This window comes from Pelmatolapia mariae, linkage group LG5 (genome assembly GCF_036321145.2).
Source record: "Pelmatolapia mariae isolate MD_Pm_ZW linkage group LG5, Pm_UMD_F_2, whole genome shotgun sequence".
In the NCBI taxonomy this organism is placed as follows: domain Eukaryota; kingdom Metazoa; phylum Chordata; class Actinopteri; order Cichliformes; family Cichlidae; genus Pelmatolapia; species Pelmatolapia mariae.
Window position 1 is genome coordinate 20,167,733 of NC_086231.1, and position 20,269 is coordinate 20,188,001.

General features: G+C 41.5%; 5 protein-coding genes across 6 annotated transcripts; 1 reads left to right on the forward strand and 4 right to left on the reverse strand.

The window, feature by feature from the left end:
* Positions 1-610: 610 nt before the first annotated feature.
* LOC134628202 (transmembrane protein 240-like) lies at positions 611-2,241 on the reverse strand. Its single transcript, XM_063474971.1, has 3 exons — positions 2,156-2,241; positions 878-1,074; positions 611-744 (listed from the first exon to the last, which is right to left on the reverse strand). The coding sequence occupies exons 1-3, from the start codon at positions 2,239-2,241 to the stop codon at positions 611-613; spliced, it is 417 nt and encodes a 138-aa protein (XP_063331041.1).
* Positions 2,242-3,969: 1,728 nt separating this feature from the next.
* ssu72 (SSU72 homolog, RNA polymerase II CTD phosphatase) lies at positions 3,970-8,829 on the reverse strand. Its single transcript, XM_063474099.1, has 5 exons — positions 8,561-8,829; positions 7,589-7,732; positions 5,331-5,470; positions 5,111-5,229; positions 3,970-4,899 (listed from the first exon to the last, which is right to left on the reverse strand). The coding sequence occupies exons 1-5, from the start codon at positions 8,638-8,640 to the stop codon at positions 4,798-4,800; spliced, it is 585 nt and encodes a 194-aa protein (XP_063330169.1). The 5' UTR covers positions 8,641-8,829; the 3' UTR covers positions 3,970-4,797.
* An 891-nt stretch (positions 8,830-9,720) lies between these two features.
* On the reverse strand, positions 9,721-11,872 carry fndc10 (fibronectin type III domain containing 10). The gene has a single exon (XM_063474100.1). The coding sequence runs from the start codon at positions 11,478-11,480 to the stop codon at positions 10,476-10,478; it is 1,005 nt and encodes a 334-aa protein (XP_063330170.1). The 5' UTR covers positions 11,481-11,872; the 3' UTR covers positions 9,721-10,475.
* A 167-nt stretch (positions 11,873-12,039) lies between these two features.
* LOC134627742 (olfactory receptor class A-like protein 4) lies at positions 12,040-16,282 on the forward strand. 2 transcript variants are annotated; one of them, XM_063474101.1, is made up of 4 exons: positions 12,040-12,127; positions 12,251-12,349; positions 14,742-14,941; positions 15,029-16,282. In XM_063474101.1, the coding sequence occupies exons 3-4, from the start codon at positions 14,855-14,857 to the stop codon at positions 15,887-15,889; spliced, it is 948 nt and encodes a 315-aa protein (XP_063330171.1). In that variant the 5' UTR covers positions 12,040-12,127; positions 12,251-12,349; positions 14,742-14,854; the 3' UTR covers positions 15,890-16,282. The 2 variants fall into 2 exon arrangements, with proteins under 2 accessions (XP_063330171.1, XP_063330172.1); XM_063474102.1 differs by lacking the exons at positions 12,040-12,127; positions 12,251-12,349 and adding an exon at positions 12,357-13,338.
* A 415-nt stretch (positions 16,283-16,697) lies between these two features.
* LOC134627744 (olfactory receptor class A-like protein 4) lies at positions 16,698-20,014 on the reverse strand. Its single transcript, XM_063474103.1, has 4 exons — positions 19,739-20,014; positions 19,278-19,535; positions 17,636-17,872; positions 16,698-17,146 (listed from the first exon to the last, which is right to left on the reverse strand). Exons 1-4 carry the CDS (start codon positions 20,012-20,014, stop codon positions 16,934-16,936), a joined length of 984 nt encoding a protein of 327 aa, XP_063330173.1. The 3' UTR covers positions 16,698-16,933.
* Between the last annotated feature and the right edge of the window lie 255 nt (positions 20,015-20,269).

Genomic DNA, 20,269 nt, shown 5'->3' on the forward strand with positions numbered 1-20,269 from the left:
AAAGTCTTTTGTAGTATCATGCTGGGAGAGCTGTTTGAGCTACTTGCATAAGACCTGGTTGACCAGAAAAGTGGCCTCGAGCTCCTAAGAATGGGCTTAGATCACATAAGCTGACTCCTTACCTCTGCATATTCCTCATATAAGCATTTACTACTACAGCTGTGCGCTGCGTTGAGAATGCACTGGGAAGAAGGTGACCCTGTGAATGTGATTGTTATTGTGCGAAACCAGGATGGAGTACTGACATGCAGTCTTCGAGCCACAGATACTAACTAATAAAAATGCTAAAAGCATTTAAACCTAAGTAACAAGCACAGAAAAACACTGACAGTTGCAGAGGCAGTGTATGGCAACCAGTGTACAGTACATGTGTGTATAACTAAGGCTTCTTAACCCCTTAAATGTTTCCATATCACAGAAACAGACTTTGCAAACAGAGAAAACTGAAGCTGAGAAATGGCAGATCTGCTTCTACAAGATTTCCCTGAGGAAGTGTTTTTTGTTTTTTTTGTTTTGTTTTACATGCTGGTGGTTCCAGTCGCCGCTAAAATATCATTATTACAACTGTTATCACAGTCTGTTATATTTCAATCAGAACTACAGTTTTATGTCAAGTGCTTCCATTAACTTGTGGCTCTATCTGCACCATGTTCCCGCTGGATTCCTCCGAGGGTTCAGGATGTGGACGCCTGAACACGTTCCTTATATTTCTGAATTTTGGCATCCATGAATGGAAACAATTACCTGGAGATAAAAAGATAATAATTAGGAGTTAACACACACAGTAAAAATTTAACAGCTTTTTTCAAACTGAGAGACTTAGGTCTCTGGTTGTGTTGAGTTGAATCGTCACAGACGAAGGTTTGCGATTACTCACTGGTGAGCTGGTTTGTCCTCCAGCAGTTAAGCGCCCTGTGCCAAACAGGATCCAGCCACATCAAGACCCAGCTGATGCAGATACCCAACTTTATCCCAGCTATCAGATCCATCTCCTGCTGGGTCATGATGTAGCTCCCGTAGGAGCGGTCTATGGACATGGCTCTGTGATATGGAACAACATTATAGGCTTGTTCACTGTGATAACAAAGAAAAGAAGCAACAATGTCACATACTTTTCAAGATTTATTTATTTAGCACTTTGAAATTCGAGACAATGTTTGAACACAAATATCTCAAAAACGATTAAAGATAAATGCTTGCAATGTTCACCGGCCATTCTCATGAACAAAATAAATCAGGATCTGGAATTTGGGACAAATGCATCAAAGAATGCCTGAATACTGTCTGGTTAATATATATATGTATAATTGTCCTGTAAAGTCCAATATTTGTACACACACTAATAAAAAAAATTCAGATTGCCGAAGATAACTATCATTATATATATGTTCAAATATCAAACCTTAATATTTTCAGGCAAAATCTATGCAAGCTTATACGTGCCACTGAAAATAAACGCTTAAAAAACTGCCTTAAAATTTTGAGTTAAACGTCTCCTGAGTAAGGAAACATTTTAAAATATTTAACTCTAAATTTCAAGTCACTGAGGCAAATGTAGTATATAGATAATAGATACTAGTCCATAATTTTCACTTATGGACAGCAATTCTTTTTCTTCTTCTTCTTCTTTTTTTCCTTTTAAAGTGGCATAAACAAACTTCCATACTTTAGAGATGGTTGAGTAGAAAATCTCTAAAAATTGGATGATTTGAGATGGAATGACCTTTTGTGAACACTACTATAGCATCATAAATGGTTCACACAAATACAACCTAAAGGATTATGTGAATAATTAGTCTGGATGGAGTCAAAAGGATGTCATTTGACTTTTCAAATATCTCAGTTAGCCTGCTCTGTTATCTTTGAAACAAGCTTTGTTAGCGATTTAGAAGAATAAATAAATAAATATACGTGAGCTGATAATTAAAAAGAAAGAAGCCTGTTTATAAAATACATTAACTACATTCTTACACGGTTTTGCACATAGATGCAAATAGAAATTGGCGCCCTCACTGCTTTTGAAGCTCGCATTACCTGACAGGGTGAAAGTTACAGAGGGGTAAAAACGAGTTCGCCGTGGCAGCAGGACCACAGCCACAGAGAGCCAACAGTAATAGAAGAAGAGCTGAGGCTCAGTGGGCTGTGTGGATGTTACCTCCCGCAGAAGCACTGGCAGACATGCTCGTGCCCCCGCAGCAGCGGCAGGAAGAAGTTGTGAAAGTGGCCAAGAAGCGCGTTCATGTCCGCAGAAATCACACAGCACTGAAACCAAACAAGGACCGAGTAAACAAACCCAAACACACACGCGAGCTATCCGTTTATCACTCACACCAAACTCAGGTATTAGCTAGATGTTGCTTTCACGGACCTTCATATGACAGAGGAAAAATAAAGAAACGACTCACGTCCAGACTCACGTGCGCTCCGAGGTGGTCTCGTGCCTGTAGATCAGTCCTCTCCTCTGCTCAGGCTGTGGGTGAGTGAAGCCCACGGGTCGCTTTGCTTTCCTCCAGCTGATACTAGTTTAGAGTAACCGGTCATCATGGTTACGGTCAGCATGCAGCTGAATATCAGCTGGACCTTATTGTCTTTCAACACTGTGGGCAATCCTAACATTTTTGTAATATTTATATTTTCTTCCAAAACTCACAGAATAGTTGAAATGCGACTGTCATCATCCGTTCATAATCCCTCTTTTATATTTTCACTGATGAGCAGGGGCGTATCTAAAATGTGTTTGGCCCCCAATCTGACTGTTATCCTCACAGTTTAATTATTTTTTTAAATCTTCATCCACGATTTATTCATCCATGTGTCCATGTCCTTGTATTTGCTGTATTTTGTTGCTTTATTTTTTATATCTACTGAACTCCTTTATCCTCCTTTTTTTTCCCTAACTGAGCTCTTACCTACCTGAGCCATTTAATTCTGTGATAGTGCATTTCAGTGGACTCGTAACCCTACCCTTAGGGCTAGGGATTAGGGTTAGGCCTCCAGTGTGGGCCGGGGCCCCCTGGAGGGCCGCAAAGGTAGTGCAGGTGGGTCGCATTAATAACAGAAATCCAGTTTGAAATTACTCACATGTATGTACAGTTACATTTATATATATATGTATTTATTTATATGAAAAGTGAATTAAAACAGGTGCTTAATCATTACATTGACCGATTTTCTAAATGCAATTTTCAAGTAAATTTATGAGGCTCTCTGTTTGACTAGAGCGCAAATTTAAGATTAGGTGGATCCTGTGAGATTTTCTGGTTTCAGTGGGTTGCAGTACTCTTAATTTTGGGAACGTGTGTATTATTTTATTTTATTTACCTACTTTTTTAAAGGTGGTGTTTTGGCTTCTTTAACATGAATTTTCCCAAATATCCCAGCTTCTGTATTATCTCATATTACCACTGGATAAAAGAATAGTAGTTGGATGTACCCGAGTGTGTTAACTTCAGTACTTTACTCAGGTACACCTTCATTATACTTTATATGTTATGCTGCTCTCTACTTCACTATATTTTGGATGCAATGTTTGTACTCCATACCATTCATGTTTGAACTTTATTAGCTTTTGCAGATTTCTAATTATAAATATACCAGTATTTCTACAGATCCACCACTGGGAGTATCCTCACTGTAGAAGCTGCACAGCTGCCATGCTGAAAGACCTACACCTTCAGCATGTGGTGAAGACATGCCCACCCTTCCAAATAGTATACAACCCACTCTACCACCTGAGCCTCTCCATGTTCTGTTCTGATATTTTAATATATTGCTTTAGTTTTAGTCAAACTGAATCAATAATTCAAATCTAAATAAAGATCAGCCCATATTTTAAATCCAATTCTAGTAATTTGTCCTCGTCACTCATAAAACAGTCCTAACGCGCTGTTAGTCTTCTAATACCCATTTTGTAATTAAATAACTCAGCAGGAACTAAATACTGATAAAGTCAAAAACAGGGTCATGAACTATTTCTTAGAGAGGCTTCGTTCTTTAGTAGATTCATATGTACATACAGGAAAAAAGAAATATCAGGCACTCTGAGCCGAGCTCGCAGTTTGAAAATAAGTACAATGCTTCAGTTCAAGAAAAAAACTCAAAACAAAATACTGTGGCCAGAAATACAGCATAGAGTTTAAATATCAATCAACACATATCTGAAACACACCCGATGAAAGCCTCAGAGGTCTAGGTTTGGTTATTCATTATTAATTAGCCCACCCACTTAAAACTTAATCCTAACTAAATCTACAAACACATGGTCGCACAGAAACAAGCATACACGTCAATTAATTCTCCTCCAGCATGTAAACACATGTACACCCTCCCAAATATTAAATAAATCTGGCATATATGCTTGAATTAATTATAGATCTAAGAAAAAAAAACATTCTGTGCCAAACCAAAATGAAAGTAACTGGAGGAGCTGTTGAATCTGGCCTGTGGGTGTTGTGGCTCTCCCTGAGGAGACATAGTTGAGTGATCTGACTGGACCTGTGATTTTTGGAGGGAGTAACCTTGGCCTGACCTTGATCTGGAGGAATGAAAGGCAGAGCAAGAGCAGCGAGTCCATCCTCTGCTTAGAGGAAAAACCCATTATCAACAATATGTCCAACAGCAGCCATTTGTTAGGTCCTGACCCAAAGCTATTCATATGTGTGTCTGTGGTTGTGTAGGCACACAACCTGTATGCACTGAGTCATGGATGACTGAGGAGTATGATGCATGTGTGTCCATATACTTCTGTGTGATTGCTTGTGATCTCGGTCTGTGTTTATTGCAAATTGTTGCAGAGTCTTAGTAGAAGCAGACAGTGTGAAGGAAAGGCCTGTTGCTTTTGTCCTCAAACTCTTGTAGGAGCTCGTCAATTTCATTCTCCATATCGTCGGTGTGCTGGATCTGCAGGGGCGCACAAGGAAAAGCTATGAAAACACCACCTGTGCACACACACGCCTCATTTCCACCACTCAAAGATCGATTAACCTTTCTTTAGATGCCAACTGAAATAGTGTTGCACATTATTTACGTGTATATTTATTAGTAATTTGTTTAAAAAAAAAAAATTGTAAGAAAACGCCTCCTCAAGGAGTTCTCAGATGCTGTCACTCACACATTGGCACAGCTCACAGATGAGGAAGGCGCCCAGTGTGGCTTCCTCGTGGTTATCCTGAATGTCTACATTGATTACATGCACGGGCTGCAGCGTCTCCTGCTCTCTGGAATTCAGATCTAGGAAACACATTAAAGACCAGGTAAAGGCAGGTAACAATTGGAGAAGCAGCAAAGCGGTGGGTTTGTGAATGACTCCGAGTAATGTTACAAAACCTCACCCTCCACCACTTGGTCATAGACTCTCTCTTCACAGGTGATGACCAGGTCAAACTTGTCCTTGCAGTTCTGGAAGCGCTCTGGCTTTGATTTAATCCGCTTGTTGCGGTCCAGCATGTGCAGGATGCCGTTTTGTGTGTATCTGAAGAGCGAGGAGGGTCAAGGAATACACAGCACGAGGCAAGAAGGGGAAACCCCCCCCCCCCCCAAAACAAAACAAAACTGATCAGAGCAATCAGAGAGAGGATTTCAGTGTGCACCCAATTAGACTGAACTCACTGGTCCAAGCAGCATTTATATGAAGTGCATCTCAATCAAACTACACAAGGGGGCAGGATGCACGCTTCAGTGACGTCTAGTTAGCATGAACTACATCGCCCTCTAGTGGTGCAGACTATTCACCAATGAGGGGTCAGTTAGAAAACAAGCTGAAAGGATGGATTTTCAGGTACATTGTTGACTTTTCTTTCTTTTCTTTTTTAAACAGCATTAAATCCAGAGTTTTAATATTAACAAGCCACACTGGTACTGCCAGGCTGATGCAGACAATGTCACCATTGTTTTTTTTTTTATTCTTTCAAAAAATTTGATTTTAAACTACACAACCCACTCACTACAAATGGGAAGAGATTGTCTAAATAAATAAATAAATAAATAAAAGTAGTTGTTGTGCACTACATCAGTGAGAAATCCATGCAAAACAGCAGAAATTAAAGAAAAAAATACAAGCACAGTGTCTTAAGTTAATCATACAGCACGGCTGTGTCACAGGGTAATTTTCTTATTTAGGATAACAGATTTGTTACTTTACCTTAATGCAGGCTGGGAAAAAACACCTACAACACAGGACCATCAGCAGCAGCACAACAGTAAATGACACCTCAGTATAAACTTGTCTGACCTTTGAACATGCAGGCCTCTATAACCAGATGAATTAAAGGCACATTAAAAAAAAACAAACAAAAAGAAAGAAAGAAAAAAGTTGAACTAAAACAAAGGAAGGCTTAAATAGAAGGACCATGATTACTGGTTACTGATAGAAAATATGTGAACTTTATCATTAAAGTAAAAATAAATAAATAAAAGGAAGTCCTGTGCATGCACAGTTAAAGTGCAGCCACTGAAGACTAACACACTTGTACTCTTTGTTGAACACCACTAATTATCTAATGTGTCTGAGTGCCTTGCATCAGCATAAACATACCACATGCTAATGAGGAGAAACTGATAATCTTTAACTTACCTTGGGGCACTCAAGCCTACAGCTTAAAAAACCTCTTAGATTCATGGTCCTTATGCATTTTTCCCCCCTCTGGGGTTAGTGGGTGTCATCCACTTGGGCAAACTCAGCTTCTTTGCTAATAGTTCATATTCTGTCCTTATCAGGTTTTACAATTTTGATAACTGAGACAATACTTATTCTCTACGACTAACTACAAAAGGCGAGTCAGAAAACATCTCGTTCATGTGACTTCAACAGTACAAATACTCTGAAAGTATTGTTAAAATGCAATAATTGCATTAATCATTACACAGTAATGCTAAGCAGCCTCATCAAATTCACAAAAAACTGGTGTTTGTGAGGTAAAAAAACCCAAAAAAACGAAACACCCCCAAACTTTTTAGTTAACAGAATTTAAAATAAAACTGAACCAGTTTTATTAACTTAAAAGCTAAAGTAAACTTAAAAAAGAAAAAAAATGTATACACAGGCAGACTGAGTTTTGTCTTTGTCAGTTTGGTAAAAACCTGCCTGATGAGGCTTCGCTGCACATTTATTGAGACTCTGGATGTGAGTCAACCCTCCTCAAAGTGCTGGGTTTGCATTTTCACACCAACTCTAAACTTATTTAAATGTTGCCTAAAACAAATATTACAATAACTAAAAGATTGAAACTACTTGAACTAAACATTGTAAAAAATAAACAGAAACAAGCAAAAACTGGAAACTTCAGTGAGCCAAATTACACCAATTTCAAATAAAAAAAATCCTAGCTCTTACCAAAGCAAACTTACTGTTGCACCGCTGCTGTATTGCAAGGTGTTTCTCCACACCCTGCATGTTAAAGATTTAAAAACAAACCTTTTTACCATCATGTTTTTTTCTTTTTAAATCCCTGCATGTGGTTTCATCTCCTTGCACTGCCCAGTGTCCAAAACTATCTAATCAAGACAGATACACAGGCCACGTTTACTTATCTGGCTCCTAGTATATGTGAGTGTAAGAATGTGTGTGATGTTGTGTGTGGGAAGGGGATACAGTTCCTTGTCCTTGCGGACCAAGTCGTTGTACATCTGTTCATATGTCGTTTTGAAGTCATACACATTTGGCTTATCCGGAGCAGGACCGGGTAGCTTCACATGAGACCCTGTCCCAAATGAACGCACATCAAATCCACGTTTGCTGCAGAGAGGAAAGGACAAGAGAGTGAATTATGCAACAACTTTGAGAAAACATTACGAATGCACAAGGAAATAAGTCTTTCCACAGCAGTCACGTAACCTGTAAACCCAGCCCTGTAAAATGCCTGCTCACATATTTAGACTTTATGAAACCTAAGACACCTCAAAATACCAATTTCCACCCCATCTGCAATCCATCAGCTGACCATTTTAATTTTAAAAAATAGATTTAAAAAAAGGAAATTAAATATTAAAAAAAATAAAATGGGTGACAGTTTGTCAACCTGGTCTGTAGATTTTTTTTCCCCAGCCTGTTTTTCTAATCCAGTGCAGTTAGTAAGAATATATCTAAAGAGGGCTGAAAGGCTCTTTTTTGTAGTGACATCTTCTGTGTAAGATCTGATCGACACAACACAAAACTCCATAAAATGTGGTGGATGAGGCAGCTGATCGGAGCCTGCCGTCGCTGTGAAACCTCCAGACGCTCCCTCTCGGAGGATTCCCTACAGGGGGCGCTCTTGTTAAAATGTGGGGGGAGAATACAACCCAACAACTTGGGCCTTGGTGTGACTTCTCTAAAAATCAGTTTGACAGCAGAATCTTAGTTAAGGCCATTCTAGGCGACCCTAAACCTGTGAAACACGGTCAGAAAGCTGCGTTTAAGTCGAGCTGCAGCCTCGGTGTGGCGCTCTGAGCTCGAAGTCCATTGTTAAAAAGCGTCGAGGCCTGACGGGCTGTCACGGCATCGACACGGCTCAGAAAGCCGCGCAGATTTCGATCACTTTGTGGCCGCCTTCCTTCTCTCTTCTTCCAGTCGTCTCATCTTTACCTGAGGATATTGTGCGCTTCCATACTGCGGTTCTGGTTGCTCGAGCACACAACCGCTACACGCAGCGGGTGGCTCGGCATCGCGACTCTCCGGCTGAAACTAACCGATATGAACTCAAAACCTAACTGAGGCTGTTACTTTTATCTCTATGAGAGAAATAAACAATAAAAAACCCGTTGCTGGGATCAACGAAAACGCTTTTCGAGTGTAGATACAGCGCGACAAGCTCGTCTTCTTTAGAAGCAGGAAGTTAAAATGGCGGAGCGGCACCTTGCCCTGGATACGGCTTTAAGTGATGTCATGTTGAGGGCGGAGCTTCGCAGCTCTCAGCGCAGTGAGGCCACGTAACGTCAGTAAGGAAAACATGCCGGAAGAGCTCGGCCTTCCCTTTTCGCTACAGTAGAAGTGGCTAAAATCTCTCGTACCATTAAAATCTTCAGTAAGCAGACACAGTCAACGGGCTTTTAGCAGCAGTGCATACAAACACAGGGACCATTAATTCCATATTTCACGTCTTACAACTTTTACTTTGTATTTAATATGTTCGTACAGTGCTGTGTTTTGGCAAGGCACAAGGTGGTGCTGCTGTCTACGACATTGCAAGGCTATTTCCAAACTGTTTTAAGGCCATCATTCTACAGCAAGATAAATCATTCACAAGTGGAAAACATTGGAAACTGCCGCCAGTGTTCAGGAGTGGACTTCCCAGCAAAATCATTTCAAACTCAGATATGTCCAGTTAAAACAAAGACTGAACAAGTATGGGCTGCTTGGGAGCATTACCGAGAAAAAAATGGTCATGACTTAGGTTTGTAAAATTGTATCTGAACAAGCCACAATAATCCCAAACACAGCAGCAAATCTAAAATAGAATAGCTGAAAAAGAAATCTGTCTGCCTGTCTCTCTAAACATGAAAGAATGAAACTTAATAGCTGATCTTTTTGTAATGTTTAAGTCACCATCTTGTGTTTTTCTGTAGTTTTCATGCATTGCAATGTTTTGTGGGTTAATTTTATTTTTACTTTTTTTGGTTCTTATTTTGTATGTGGACGCACGCACACACACACACACACACACACACACACACACACACACACACACACACACACACAGAAAAAGAAGAAGAAAAAGGACAGCTTCTCATTATTAAAAATGACCTCATAGTACTTTATTCACTGGCAGCAGGACAGAAAGGTGGTTTAACTGAAGATGTTTGGCACAGTATTTGGAGATTGTACACCAGATTGTATTGCCCTTCAGAAAATGACAAACAAAGCAAAAACAGTGCTGTTGTGACTGACTCGAGTGGAGAAATGTGTTAACTGGTAAAGTTTCATTTTTCGGTGTCCCATTAAGGACACTTTTACAGGCTGCACATTTAGCAAAACTCTTGTTTCTCATGTACTCAGAGCCATTTCATTATTGGTATTGCTGTAGACATGCTGCCCGATTCAATCCCCAGACAGCCTTGAACGGAAACGTGACACAGTAAACTGCCGTATTTACAAACTGCAGATAACCAGTAGGCTAATTTTGGTTCAGTGCATCCTCGCAAGGTTCAGAAGGCGTGTTATTAGCAGAGCCACAGTAGATTGTGCTTCAGTTAGATCATAACAGGATGAGTGTGTCATACTGGAAAAACGGAAAATAGGACTACTATAGATATTAACTATGACTGCGAGATTTATGGAAACTTGTTTCAGCAGCTGAGAAAACTCTTTTTGCCACTGAAAAGCCAAAATTTTGGGTTATTTTCGCAAAACTGACTCAAAATTGAGAAAATAACTTGAAATATTGATACATGGATTACAAAAAAAAAAAAAACCCGTTCATTTTCCCCCCAGGGGCAGAAACAAGTCTCCACAGAGATAACACATGACCGCGGTGCGCGTTCATGTGGGTCATTTTAGTGCATCAGTGATGTGAGTGAGCGCGGTAGGAGTATGTGTGCTGTGCCGCGGGGCTCATGATGTTTTCCGTGATGTACGCCACCAGCAGGCAGATGATGACCAACATCACGCAGATAGCTCCGCCCACCGTTGTCATGGCGATCACAATGTCTTGCATCCCGGACGGCGGCAGCGTGAACTCCACGCAGTCCCGCTGCTCCGGCCTCTCGGCTGGCTCGGAGCGGCCCAGGTTGCGCAGACAGATGCGGTACGGGATGTTCTCGTGCAGCTCGGTGAGCAGAAAGTCCCTGCAGCCCGACCCAAGATGGACACCGGCGCACTCAAATTGAGTGTAGCTGCCATTCCACCAGCAGCTTACCTCGTAGCCCCCGCGTCTGTGGCGTCGTCCCCTGAAAACAGAGTCTGATCGCGGAGTTTCCTCCTCTGTCGCATTCGTCCCAGGACTGCTGGCCTCTTTAGTCTTTGTGGATTCGGACTCGTGGGTCCACTGTAACAGTACGCTGCCGTTGGTGAGAATATTTGCCACCAGCCTCCCGAAAGACACCGCACTCCTGCACTCTCCCTTAGAGCACTTGTACCCAAACAGAGTGTGCCGAAAGCACAGCTGCCCCCCAATGCCTCCCTCGATCACTCTGTAGGCGCACACCGGTGATGGCACGTCCTCTGGGCTCCATCTCGGTGCCCTACCAGGGCTGTCAGATATCACAGTATTATTATTATTATCATTATTACTATTGCCTCGACTTGTGTTGAACGAGGAGCTCTTCACGTGGCTTGTTACATCTTCATGCTTTGATGGTGGCCTGCTCTGATCGCTGGGAGTCACGTTAGTCTGTTTCAGCCAATTTTGGGTCACATTATTTCTGTCTCTCACCTCTGATGAGGACGTCGATAATGATGATGATGATAATGATGAGCTGTTGAGCTGATGAGAGCCAGCTGTCTGGGGTAGCGTGCAGAGCAGCAGTGCCGATAAGGCGAGCAGGGATGGTCGCTGTGGGTTTGTCATCTCACCGAGCTCTCGTCGAGTTATTTCCTTTCACAGTGGATCAGATGGGCGATGGCTGAAATGTCTGCCATAAGATGCGATCCAATTCAGTGCACGCGAAGAAAATCCGCGTGAAACGGGATCCATGGGCGACAGAAATAACATTGAGTCATGCGCCCCGTGCAGTTGGTGAGAGATCCGAGGGTGACCTTGCAGGATGAAGTTAATGCAGCAGAAACGGGGATAAAAGTGGCCTCAGTGCAGCTCGTCGCTCCCGGACAGTTCGGGTGGACCGGAGGAGCAGGCTCGTGCCATCAGATTGGATTTCTTCTTCCTGTCTGGCTTGACGTAAATGGCTTTGATGCCTGCTGTGTTAGAGTGCACGTGCAGGAGCGCGCCCCGCGGAGTGCTGGGCAGCGTGGGTGCGTGCACAAAATATTTCTTGTCATCAGTGCTCGGTTTGTGAGTCATCAGCCCACACAGCGCTTCAGGTAGCTGTCAAGTCACCTGTGCGGACTCCCGAAAACAGCACTGATGGAGGGATTGAAGTCTGCCCACCTGCGCTGAGTGTATCCTTTATGATTTATGGTCAGGTCGCTGGAAGCAAATGTGCCCAGTTACAACGTTACAGCATCGATGCTCTTTTCATGGCTTCAGCCTGGAAAATGGTCAGATTGTCTAAGAAAAAAATATTAGCTCATCTTTTTATTTGATGGTAGTAACACATATAAAAAAAAGCAGAACAAAGCCACGTTTATCACTGTTTACATCCGCTCTTCTGTTAACAACAGCCTGGAAACATCTGGGAACTGAGGGGACCAGCTGTTCAAGTTTTGGGAGAGGGATGTTGTCCCATTCTTGTCTGATGCAGAAGTCTAGCTGCTCAGCAGGTCTGGCTCTTCTTTCTCATTTTTATATATATATATTTTTGGTTCACAATGAGCCAGATGTTTTCAGCTGGTGAAAGGTCTGGACTGCAGGCAGGCCCATCAGCACTCTGACACTTTTACTATGAAGCCATGCTGTTGTAATAGAGGGATGATACAGTTTAGCATTGTCTTGCTGAAATATTTGAGGCCTTCCTTGAAAAAGATGCTGTCTGGATGGGAGCATATGTTGCTCCAAACCTGTATGTACCTTTCAGCACTGATGGTGCTTTTCCTGATGTGCATTAATGCCATTTCCACTGGCACTAATGCACATCCAGACTATCACTGCAGGATTTTGAACTGACTCTTGATAACAAGCCCAAAGCTCTCACTCCATTTTTTTTTTAGGCCAGATGATACAATGATAGAGTTTTAACCCAGATTTGTGCATGCAGTGATTCATGACAGAATCATCACAGTTTGTAATGCAGTGCTTCCTGAGGGCCTGAAGATCGTGGGCATCCAATATTGATTTTCAGCCTTGTTCCTTGCACACAGGGATTTCTCCAGATTTTCTGAATCCGTCGATGATATTACACTCTGGACATGACGAGATATTCAAAGTCTTCACAGTTTTACATTAAGGAACATTATTTCTAAATTCTTCCACAAACATTTGGCTTAAACCTCTGCCCATCTTTACTACAAAACTCTGCCTCTCAAAGACTCTTTTTATGCCGAATGACATTAATGACCTGTTGCTAAGTAACCTAATTAGTTGCAGTGTGGCTCCATAGTGCTTTACGCAGTTGTTAGGCAAGCAAAAGGTTGCTGACCTGGTTCCAGTCAGAGATATAATTCCCTTTTGGCTTGAGTCAGGAAGGACATCCAGTGTAAAACACTTTGTGATAAGGGAGCGGCTCAAGAGTAGTTAGATGCAGACTGATCCTCCAGCTGTTTCTTTTTAGTAACACATGTTTTGCCCGTCCCAATTAGGGCATCAAATTCAAGTAAGCTGAAAATTGTCACACACTAGTAAAATGTCAAAGTTTACATATTTATATGTTTTCTGTGTTCTATTATAGATAAAGTGTAGGTTAATGAGATGTGCAAATCATTACATTCTGTTTCTATTTACGTTTTGCACAGCTTGCCAACTTAAGCTAACATAAGAGTGCTTTTGATTGCATCTTCGTTTGTATTTAAATAACCTACAGCTAAAATTTGTTTGGTCCGCGGTGTACTCGGGTTATAAAGCCACAGTCCAGCAATCTTATCGTTCAGTATTTGTACTGTAATTATATACTTTGTAGTATATAATTTACTGTTGCTGGTCGCAGTTTTTGTCATATGAAAGAGCAGGAAGGCATACACTTTGCTCAGCATTAGCTGACATAAAGCTGGGATATTTAATATTTAAGCACTTTGCATGTCTGTAAACTGACGAGTTTACACCGAGACTCATGACATGACACTCATGACACATGTTGTACTGATGATGTTCGAAACATGAGTATTAACAGGTTCTTCAAAGCAAAGTCACTGCTGCTGATTAAATCTGGTTCAAAATCACATTAATGCACTTTGCATGCGCTCATAACATGTTGTTATATCCGCTTGTGAGTTTGGACTCTGTTAATGCACAGCTATACTCTGATGCAGTCATTCTTCTGTGAGAGTCTTAATGTTTGCTGTTGTTGAGACTGGTTCTGGGAGTTTGATGAACAACCTTTTGGTTACTGAACATCTGACCTCCACATAATACAAGCCCCCCCCCCTCCCCCCAAAAAAGAACTTTGTGCAGTCTACAGCAATATGCAGTGTAAATACAAAACAAAACAAATACATTAGTATTTTTGGAGTTTCATGGGTTTTCTTATGAAACTCTCCTGATGATAAAAAACAGAAAACAAAGTGGAAAAAAATTCCACTGCTGATTCATAATGATGATGTTCGGTTCTCAGTGTACATTTATTAAGCTGTGCTTAGCTAAGAGTAATTGACTTTTCTCAAGAGATTAACCGGTAAATAATTAACACCAAGGGAGTGAGTGTGAATGGCTGACTAAAAGATTTTAAGTGCTGAATCACTTGAACGTTTTCTTTCTGGTGCATTTGGTCACCTGTTACTTTATTGCCCTTTAGCTAAGCTTATCATGAGACAATAAAAACAAACAAATAACACCCAGGTCAGATTGCTAATCCATTACAGAGTTATGTGCTGTGGTTAGTATGAACAGTGACTTGCAGGTGTTCGTGTGTTGATGGGCAGCATGTTGAACTGCTCTGTGACGCACGGATAGCTGGAAAATGCGTACCTTCCTGCTCTTGCAACTTCTAAGGGTCAGATTAAATTGACCTTGAGACTGATCAGCAACATTTGTTCATGTGTGATGAATGTGTTTTTTTGTCAGTGTGCACATGTATAAAACACAATGAGAACTGTGAGTAGAGCTCTTCGAGCTCACAACCCAGCCTTTTGTTATGAAGAGAAGGAGAAGTACGTTGCCATGCAGAGGATGATGCCATGTCAAAGGTCCTCACTGTAGAAGCGATTTTGTTTGGGCTCTTGGTGTTTTCTGGCATTTTGGGAAACATCCTGGTCATCTATGTGGTGAGAAAGCACACAGTATTTGGAGTGTGAAGTGGGCTGAATGTTTTGGTTTGAGTTGTTCTCAGTCTGTCTCGTTTTTGCTCTCAGGTGTTTCAGTCAGTCACTAAGACTCCACCTCGGAGACTCCCTCCTTCGGACCTTATTCTGGTGCACCTGTGCCTAGCAAACCTGCTGAGCTCACTTTTCCGCACAGTGCCTATTTTTGTGTCAGACCTGGGCTTGGATCTGTCTCTGTCCTCCGGATGGTGCAGAGTCTTCATGCTGCTGTGGGTGTGGTGGCGAGCCGTGGGATGTTGGGTGACCCTGACGCTGAGTGCTTTTCAGTGCACCACACTGAGACGCCAAAATGTGGCCTTTGGACCTCTTACTGTCCAGAGGGAGAGGCGGCGGCTCTGGGTTGTCCTGGGGGTGGTGTGGGGGGCGAACCTGGCTTTCTCTGTTCCTGCACTGGTATACAGCACCCATGTTAAAGGCAATGCCACAGTGGAGCTGATGGTGATCAGTTCCACCACCAGGCCTCTGCTAGGCTGCGTCTGGGAGTTTCCATCAGAAGAACAAGGCACGGTCTTCGCCTCTACTTCGCTGGCAGTGAACGAGGTGTTGCCGCTGGTGCTGATGGTTTGCACCAATGTTGCCACACTGCACGCTTTGGCCAAGCACATCCGAGCTGTTGCCTCAGGAGGGACCCACACTGAACTCGACAAACATCTGTCTAGTGAACGTAAGGCAGCTCAAGTAATCATGTCTCTGGTGTTGCTGTTTGTTGTCTGCTGGGTGCTACAGGTTGCTGCAGTAACATACTACAACCACAACAGGGGGCACCATGCTGAAGGGCTGCTGACTGTTTCCCATTTTTCTTCTTCACTGTTTGTGGGATTCAGCCCCTTGGTGGTGGCCCTGGGACATGGAAAACTGAGGAGAAAAATCACGAGTATGATGCTAGGGTGAGCTACAATTCTTAAATGTCACAGTAAAGGTGCCGAAAAGCAGACTAAATCCCCAAAGGCTACAGGAAAGACGAGAAATAAACCAGTTTTTGTTGTTCAAAGAGAGATGAAGGTCATAAAAGTGCAAGAGAAGATTAAATAAAAATAAATTCTGAACAAGAGCACTCAGAGAAGAGCAAGGACTATTCTAAAACTCTCATGTTTTATTATGTTTTTATTACAACACATTGAGGTGTGACCTTTGACTCATGACCTTAAAGCATTACATACTAAAATGGTGTCTTTATTTTATTGTCTTTACTCATATGTTTGGAGCAGAGTCGGATGAAATCTTTGGCTCCTATAAATGGTTACATTTGTGATTTTCAGATATATTAATGCGGTGTGGGGTTTTGCAAAACTTTATGGCGTCATTGTGACGTTAAATAAATAAAAAGAATGTTGTACAGCTCTCTTCAAGACCTTTCTATTTAAACTATTACTCAATATGGTTTTTTAATCATTTTTTAAGGTCAGCTTTTATCTCAGGTGCTAACAATGAAGGTCGAGGTTGACTGCCAACCTAGATACTCATGTCCCTCAAGGTCTAGGATATTGTTTTGCAGTTGAAGATGATCCATAAAACACTGTGGGCAATATTAATTTTTAATTTCACATTTGGTGTCACCTTGACATTGACCAAATTTTCATGAACTGAAGCGCAACATATCACAACATAGAAACATCCTCAATCAAAAATACACCAAAACTGTTCTTTGGAATCCTCTGCTTGGCTACAAGCATACGTTTCTGAAGTTTAGCCTTGTGTTTTCCCACTCATTTAAAATTAGGGAGACAAAAAACATCACCAGAAGCCATAATGGTAATTAATGATGTTATACTGAACCAAAAACAAAATGCTTCAGCCACTGCCATGGTACTTTTTTTCTTTCCTTTGAACCCTTTTGTCTATAATGAATACAAAAAAAATAAAAATAAAAATAACAATAGATCATGATTAGTGATGATATATTAGGTGCAATTCCAGAGCTTTTGCAGAGTACCATCAGTGCACGAGTGTGGACCTGATACAAGAACGAAGCTGCCGGTGGCCGACCGCCAGAACGACAGGTGACAAGGCAATGAAGATGATGTTGGCAAAACGAGCAATGACCAGCAGATAATCGGCCGAGGAGCCACGGTTGTAGTTGAAGTAGTTGACAGAGATAACGCTGGTCCCCCATGAGAGGATGAAGAGTATTATGAGGGTGAGAATCACCTGGAAAAAAAAGCACACAATTAAAAAGAAAGCACTTTCAGAGTTCAAGACGTTGCTAAATTTGCTGTACTGATTTACTCTTAAACACATCCAGTCACATAGCTCATATCTGAAATGACTGATTTACAGCTGAGCTCATCACTCTATGCAAATACAGCAAACTGAAACGAGGAGTGATGACTCAGAAGAGACTGCAAGTGGTTGCTGGAGCGATTGAAACAGGAGGCAGCAATGCAGGGCTGCAGTGGCACTCATATGTCACAGGGAGATATGAGAGAATTTGCACCTGAAACAGACCAGCATGTTGGGAGGATGCGTTTGATGTGTGAAGGATGACAGTGTGAATGTGCAGCTGTCCCTTCTCAAGCTGATGTCATTTTCTTTGAGGCAATGCATTTACATTTTTTTAAAGCAACTTATTCCATTTTACATTCATTTACACAGCTCGCTGACTCCTTCATCTACCTCCAGTGCCCCCTTCTTCCTCACCTTGGCTGCTCGTTTCTCGGCTGGCACCCGCTTTAATACCGGTGCGTCTTTCCGTGGATTCCGACCATGGGTGTAGAGGGTGTAAAGCGAGGTTAGGTTTGTAACGGCCATCAAGATTATAGGAATCATTTCATGTATCACCAAAGATGTGGTGGCGTAGGCCAGGCCGCTGGTGGACGGAAAGTTCCACACACAACCCAGCAGAGGGCGTGTTGTGCTGCTCACCAGCATCAATGTCTGAGGAAAGAGCAGGGAGAGCAGAGGGTGGGTCATGTGCTCAGCCAGCAAGTCAGAGAGATTATTATTTTCCTAGATCATTGATAGATTTTGGCACTCAAAGTCTGAGTTTAATGATGATTATGTTTGCTGATAATGTTTTAGATGACCTAATTTTGGTTCTTGTTTAAAATGAGGTGGGGGAGTTAGTGTCTTTTTTAAAATATGTAATTATTATTTTGGCCCTGATGAAATCAGAGGGGTTGGAAGAACAACACATACCTACACTTTACTAGGTACACCTTATTAGAAGTCACTCAGAGACTTTGGCCCATATTGAGATGGTAACATCACACAGTTGCTGCAGATTTGTCAGCTGCACATGTGGCATTTAAAAGATGCTCAGTTGATACTACAATGCCAAGGATGTGCCAAGAAATTATCCCTCACTCAGTTACACCATCACCAGCCTGACCCATGGATACAAAGCAGGGTGGATCCATTTTTACATGTTATTTACACTAAATTCTGACCCTGTCATCTGAATTCTGCAGCAGAAGTCAAAATTCATCAGACCAGTCAACATTTTTCCAATCATGTATTGTCCAATTATGATGAGCCAGTGTTAACTGTACCCTCAGTTTCCAGTTCTTGCTGACAGTGTTGTCGGTGTTCTGCTGCTGTAGCTCATTGGCTTCAAGGTTTGACGTGTTGCCCAAGATTGTTGGAGATTCTCTTCTGCATATCTCAGGTTTAACAAGTGTTTATTTGAGTTGTTGATAAAGCTGTTGACCTCTGACATCAAAAAGTCATTTTTACAGAGAGAACTGCCGCTCACTGGGTATTTTCCTCTGTTAATTCTAGACTTGGTTTTGAAGAAAAAGCCCAGCAGATAAGCAGTTTCTGAAATATTCAGAAGAGCCCACACAACAATCATCCCCATGCTGATGCTTAGTTTAAACTTCAGAGGTCATCTGGACCTCATGTCAATGCCCAAATGATTGAAGTTGCTGATTAGATATTTGTTAACAGATGACAAGTTAAACAGATGTACCTACTAAAATGGCAGATCTGTGTCTATGTAAAGATCTATATGCCTGTTAAAATGTATTTATTCATTCTTTTTTTTGTAATTAAATGATAATTACAGTGTCAAAGTTTTGATAACCATACGAGTATCATCAGTACATACAAAACAACTGCATTAGTTTTGAATACAAGCTAAGTATTTTTTACTAAATGTGTAATGTAATGTTTCAGACAGTCATTGTTATATGTGTCACTTTATGTGATAGAATAAAGGGGAAAACATTGATTAAAAAAATAAAAAAAGGTAAAATAATTTGAAAAATTACTATTCATGATGACAAATAAAAAGAAATAAACTACTTGGAAGGTCCTTGGCAGTGCCCTGTGTTGCTCTCACCTCTGTAGTGTTCTTGTTCCCATTAGAGGAAAATATATGAGCTGGAATGGAGTAAATAAGGTTACCAATCCAGATGAGGCCCAGGCACATCAGGAGGGTCTTAGGAACACCCCGGGGCCCATTCGCAGCACCAGGAGCCACACGCTTCAACGTCTGGAGGTGGAACGCACTGAGGAAAAGTGTTGACCACGCATTGACTGACCGCAGCCACACCGACATTCCCATTAGCAACTGACAAAACCCTTTGGCTGTATATATCTGTAAAAACATAAGAGGGGCTTAAAGGTGTAAGCACAAGGAGCTCACAAGTTAAATCTAGATTTAATTTGGTTAATTTGATCTTTCATGCATGTTTTCTGTGTAAAACACAAACTCATTGGGTGAAACACAACCAACATAGAGTATTGAAAAAAAAAAAGACTATGAAATGAGTGAAGAGTGAATTATGGACAGTGACATACCTGCAGTCCAATCTCTGAGGTGATGAGGAGTGTGTTCCTTAGTAGTGACACCAGCAAGTTAGACATTGCCATGTTAACGATGATGATGTCCGAGTTACGTCCCCAGTTATGCTCCAAGATTATGCTCTTACCAATGACCAGAATCACAGTGGTATTGCCCAGAATTCCCATTATCACCAGGATAATGTAAAAGGCCGTTTGTGCAGGGGAAACAAAGATTCGCATTCCCATCCCTGCAAGATCTGGCTCTTTTCTTTGGTCCGAGAGGCTGCTCATTGTTCCACAAATAAATAGACCAATCTGTAAAGGAGTTTTAACAGCTCATGAAAAGTTCAGAAGAAATTTTCATCGTTGATTTGAATGAATATCAAGTGAAGATATATTAGTTATTATCCTCGAACAAGCTGGTAAGACGCTGGACTGTAGCTGGCCTTTTGGTTGATTTTTTCAGTTTGAAGATGGAATCATTTGCGTTTCTCCTCCATGGACTTACTGGAATAAAATGATCTTGCCTGTATCATTGGAGCTGTG